Below are 5000 nucleotides of genomic sequence, written 5' to 3'. Positions count from 1 at the left end.
GCCTCCCCCGACCCCCAACCACCCCCTTCAAGGCAATCATGCTTCAGGTACTTGGGGTTGCCACTCGGTCAATAGCCCCTACTCACTGACGCCGTCCATTACTTATTCATACACCGGCTTTCGTTTCAGTCATGGATAATGTACATAAGGAGGATTTGAGTTGATGGGGGAATAACTTATAATTTCTGCCGCGAATGTCCATGACTGGGACGATTCTATCATATTTAGATTTACAGACAGGTTACTTAATGCATGCAAATGCAATGAGTGTTGATCAACAGAAAATGATTGTTATTAAGCGGTTTTTGCTGGATGATTAAAAATGATTATTTGGAAATGTCATTACACCAATAATGAATCCATTAACATCACATTAACCTAACTACATGCAAATGCCTGCAATTTTTGCTTTCAATCATGCATTTTATCGGAACTCAAGTGTGAATAAATTGTGAAAATGTCTAGGATACATGGATATTATGTGCTATATATTACGAAATATCCTTTTAAAACGTCATATTGATTAAGTCTGTTAAGATATGCGTTCTTTTCGTTTTTGTCAGCAATTCAGTAAGAAAAGATTAATCTTATCATATATTCCTTATATTGTTTATATCTATATCTTGGTAATCTCAAACTTAATAATTCATATAAGATGACTGTAGAGTGAAATCAGAAAGTGTTTATCTTTTTTAAGAGAACATTACACGTATTATCCAACTACAGTGTCTCATAGTTTTGTCCTGTGTTTACTGACTAACTGCGCAGGAATGGGTAAACATATAATACAAATTCCCATTACAAACTGAAGGTGCAGCATCGCTATATCTTCCAATACATCAGAAGAGATTAAATAACCACAGAGCTAAGTGGCCATAACAGCCGCACCACATGAATCTCTGATATATAGTGACAAGGGTTCCTTCGTATTCATTATCGCAAAATTACAATTAACATTTTCTATTGTTAATCATTGGCGTTTCCTCTGTAGATGTTTGTTCCTTTGTGTTCTTTGTCGACAATTTTTTTTTTTTTTTTTTACCTTTGAAAATTACTGTATCTCGTATAAGTCTTTCATTTGTGGATGAAACCCATTCCCTTTATCTACTAATTTCCCCAATTGTTATCTTCTTTTAACTGAGTGCTATTGCTGACACATGGGATAATAAAAAAAACATTTTTTAACAAAGGTATATTTTTATACCATCATTACAAAAACAACAACAGAACTATACAGACAAAACAAACGGATAGAGAAGAGAAAACAAATGAAAACAACAATGAGACAACAACAACCTTTGCTCTACAATATTCTAAGAAAGGAGTACATTGAGTAGAAGCGTGAAGAACGTCTTCACCCTCGCACCTCAGCACTCGACTTGCTCGTACTCGAGATGGAAACCCCGGTTGTCGTAGTCTGCGTCGTTGCCCTCTTGCTCGTTGGTCACCACGTCCACCCGGAAACTGTCGCCTTAGAGTGGCGGGAGAGAGGGAACGGAATTTCGGGGGTTGTAAGAGTGTATTTATGGTAAAGATTACGGGAGAAAATGTCGTTTTCGAAGTGGCAGAAGACAAGGAATGAAATTCAGTATTGTAAAGATTACTTGTCAGAAAATATTGCTTCGTAGAGGTAGGAGAGTTGGGGGTGATCGGAATTGTACGGTATGTGAGCCTTTATAAAAGTAAACATTTATGAAGGAAATAACTTCTGAGAATTATTGATCGTGTGATTCTATGATTGGTTATGAAAAGGTTGTATTTATAGGTAATGTCCCTTGTGAATTTTATGTCATGATTGACCAAAAGTTTGTCATTTATATTTCAGACACTTTAGATAAGAATGACTTGTGAGACTGTTTGGTGTGACTCATCAGGGCCAGTTAGCTGAGGAATTCTTGGACAGTGTTGATAAATCGTTAAACTGCACTAATTTCTTTGCATTGGCAAATCATATTAAGCTGCAGTTTAGAGTCTGGATTGTGATCATATTAATCTTACCAAGTGATAAAGAGATAATTACAATCGCAGTGTTCCATCATCAAGCAAGTTAACATCGAGTAAATTTAGTCACGGAAATTCAAAATAAGGACAACAGAAATAAGTCAATAGTAATAACTCAAAATAACACAATAATTCGTGACAATAACAACCAATTAGCTGCACTAATAGCAGGAAAGTTAAGACGGAGACACTTACTGACGACCTCATCGGGGAACTCGGATCCACAGATAATGCTAGCGGGAGATTCGGTGCCTCCAGTTATCGCAGTGCCTCCAGCTATGACTAGGTGGTCCGTGAAGGGGCACACGCTGTCAATGGCAGAGCCTGGAGGGGAAAGGAGGCAAGTAGGAGTAAAAGAGAAATGAAAGAATAAAAGAAACAGTTATCTAGTTCATTATGGTAATCATTCTAAATACTGATATATGGCAGCTATCCATCTATGTTACCTATGTGACAGTAATTATTAAACAACATCAGTTGAAAATCCATTATAAGAATTATTGGTATCTGTAATATACCGATAAGGAAATGACCATTGTGGCTTTTATCGTGTTGACAAAGATTAAAAATTAACTCCAACTTTATACACTAAAGCCAAACCCCTTCAAATAACAGCATAACCCAGTACACACAAAAATACAAAAAAACAATCCTTTACAAATATATGTCTGCGTATTCAAAACATCCCATAAAGTCTAGACCTACCGAAGATGGGCGGAAAGATGCCAGGAATGCCAACCAAGTCCCCGGTGAGCGTGAAGGCGTGAGTCTCTCCCATCGCAGCTGTCCATTTGATGCTGCAGTAGCCCGGTTCTTGGCGGATGCAGATGCTGTAGTCCTCCTGCAGGTGGCGAGATCTAGCGCTGCGGCATGGTGAAGGGAGAAAGACTGAGGAAGGAAGGAGGGAGGAAAGGGAGAAGGGAGAAGGGGAGTGGACTAGGAGAAGGAAGGTGATCAGAGGGAAGAGTCTTGAGGGAAGAGGATGATGGGAGGGGGGAAGGGGATGAGGAAACGGGGAAGATAGATTGAGGGAAGAGAAAAATACGCGAGAGGAAATCCTGAGGACAGGAAGGGAAGGAGGGAATGGAGAGAGGAAAAGGTGGAGAAGGTGGTAAAATATAGTAACAACAGGGAGAAGAAATTTAAAGTGAAGGGAACATAAAGGAAAAGGGTGGGCAATATCATAATATTAGGAAAATAGGGAAGGGAAATATATAGGGGAGAAAGGATCTAAGTAAGTGTCATAGGTGAAAGCACAGGGAGTATAAGAAGGAAGAGGGGAATGGGGGAATAGTTGGGAAGAATAGGGAAAAAGTTAGGAGCGGAAACAGGGAATAGGGGGAGTGGCAGGGAATAGAGTTGGATAAGGGAAGCGAATAAGTGGCGAGTGAGGGGATGAGAGTGGGTGGATCGAAAAGGGAAAAGGGATAACGTTCCGAGAAAGGGAAAAAAAGGGGGAAAAGGGAAAACTGAAGCAAAAGCGAGTGAACAGGCAGAGGAAAAATCAGGGAGGGGGGAAGATAATAGGGAAGAACGGGCAAGAGAGAGAGAGAGGAATTTTGTGGGAGATAGAAGGGAAGGGAAAGGGAAACTGAGGGAGTAGAAATAGGGTAAAAGGGGAAGGGAAAGAGGGGATGATTGCGTGAGTACCTCACCCACGAACAATTTGAAAGAGGGAAAGCGCGTTCGTTCGAAGATTTTGCCTGAGTTTGTTACCGAAGCGGCGCGAAGTGTTGTCATCAGCAGCGTTTGTATTTAATTTTAGCTATTCAGCTTTGCATTCACTTTTTTTTTATTAGTTACGTAGGGCTTAGTACTGCTCGTGGTTATAGACACTCATGTGATAGCCAATTCTAATATCAAATACATTAGACTAATATCTATACAACAAACCAAAAAGCAGGCTAATAGAACCTAAATCAAAGTTCAAAAACGAATACCAAAACCAAACACTTCAGCAACAAACTTGAATAAAAATCCTCCGACCCAAACCAATGGATACATGGATACACAACAAAGACCCCCGCGTCACCTGTATTCCCATTGGGCTGCTCGGCCTCGGTTGGCGCGTCCTCATAGTTAAAGCTTTGTATCTCCCCCGTCGTGCCTTTGTAGTACTGAAGACATCCTGCCGGGGCTAAAAGAGAAATTTGTGATGGCGACAAATAACACGAAAGGGAGTAGTGATGGTAACAATGATGATAATAGTAATGATAGTGGTGATGATACTGTGGATGATAATCATGATAAAATTATATGGTGGTTATAGTGACAATGGTAACAAATATGATAATACTATAAATATAATAACATCAATGATAAGAGGGGCACTATAATTATTGCTACTATTGACATTGGCAATGATGATAGTAAGGATGGTGATAATGAGGATAATAATAATAGCAGAAATGAAAAAAAAAATGATGTTAACAAAAATATATATAACAAAATGATAACAGCAACAATCACAACAACAAGATGAGGATGGCAATAGTAATGGTAATAATAAGGGTAATAATGGCAATAACAACAAGATAATGGAAATGATATTGACAATGGCAATAATGTTGATAATGATAATCATGATATTGATATAAATAATAAGAAAAGTAACAATGATAATGAGACAGTTGCTAAAGATATTAAGTGGTATCGTTCATATCACCAATACTACTTATCACAACGACCTTACCAATAAGGACGTCGATTTACCCTTATCGTAGTAGTACTATCACTACCCCCCCCCCTCCCCGCCGTAAAGCCAACGCAAAAGAGAGAAAACCTAGCCCCCACCCCCCACCCCTACACTTACCCAAATCCGGCGAAGTGCATCCGATCTGCTCGACCTCGACGTCCCACTCAGAGTCCGGAGACTCGACGTTGTTTGTCACCTTGACTTCGAAGGGCCCGTCATCGGAGCGGACGTCCAGGTAAACTGCGGGGGAGAAGGGGATAACGTGACGCCGTGGCCAGACTGGAGGCTTTGTTTTCTTTGCACG

General features: G+C 39.8%; 1 protein-coding gene across 2 annotated transcripts in view; it reads right to left on the bottom strand.

The window, feature by feature from the left end:
• Nucleotides 1–1191: 1191 nt before the first annotated feature.
• LOC122246294 (uncharacterized) overlaps nucleotides 1192–5000 on the bottom strand; it is a 12485-nt gene continuing 8676 nt past the window's right edge. For both annotated transcript variants that reach the window (XM_086536748.1, XM_086536749.1), the window contains exons 6-10: nucleotides 4814–4936; nucleotides 4034–4138; nucleotides 2707–2859; nucleotides 2197–2325; nucleotides 1192–1471 (exon numbers count right to left, since the gene is read on the bottom strand). In XM_086536748.1, coding sequence (XP_086392874.1) covers nucleotides 1368–1471; nucleotides 2197–2325; nucleotides 2707–2859; nucleotides 4034–4138; nucleotides 4814–4936 — 614 coding nt within the window. In that variant the 3' untranslated portion in view covers nucleotides 1192–1367. The remainder of the gene's footprint in view (nucleotides 1472–2196; nucleotides 2326–2706; nucleotides 2860–4033; nucleotides 4139–4813; nucleotides 4937–5000) is intronic.

This window comes from Penaeus japonicus, unplaced genomic scaffold (assembly GCF_977035675.1).
Source record: "Penaeus japonicus unplaced genomic scaffold, GWHDUDI00000001_assembly GWHDUDI00000005, whole genome shotgun sequence".
Lineage (NCBI taxonomy): Eukaryota > Metazoa > Arthropoda > Malacostraca > Decapoda > Penaeidae > Penaeus > Penaeus japonicus.
Note: the sequence above shows the minus strand (reverse complement) of the source record. Positions and strands in the feature narration are given on the sequence as shown.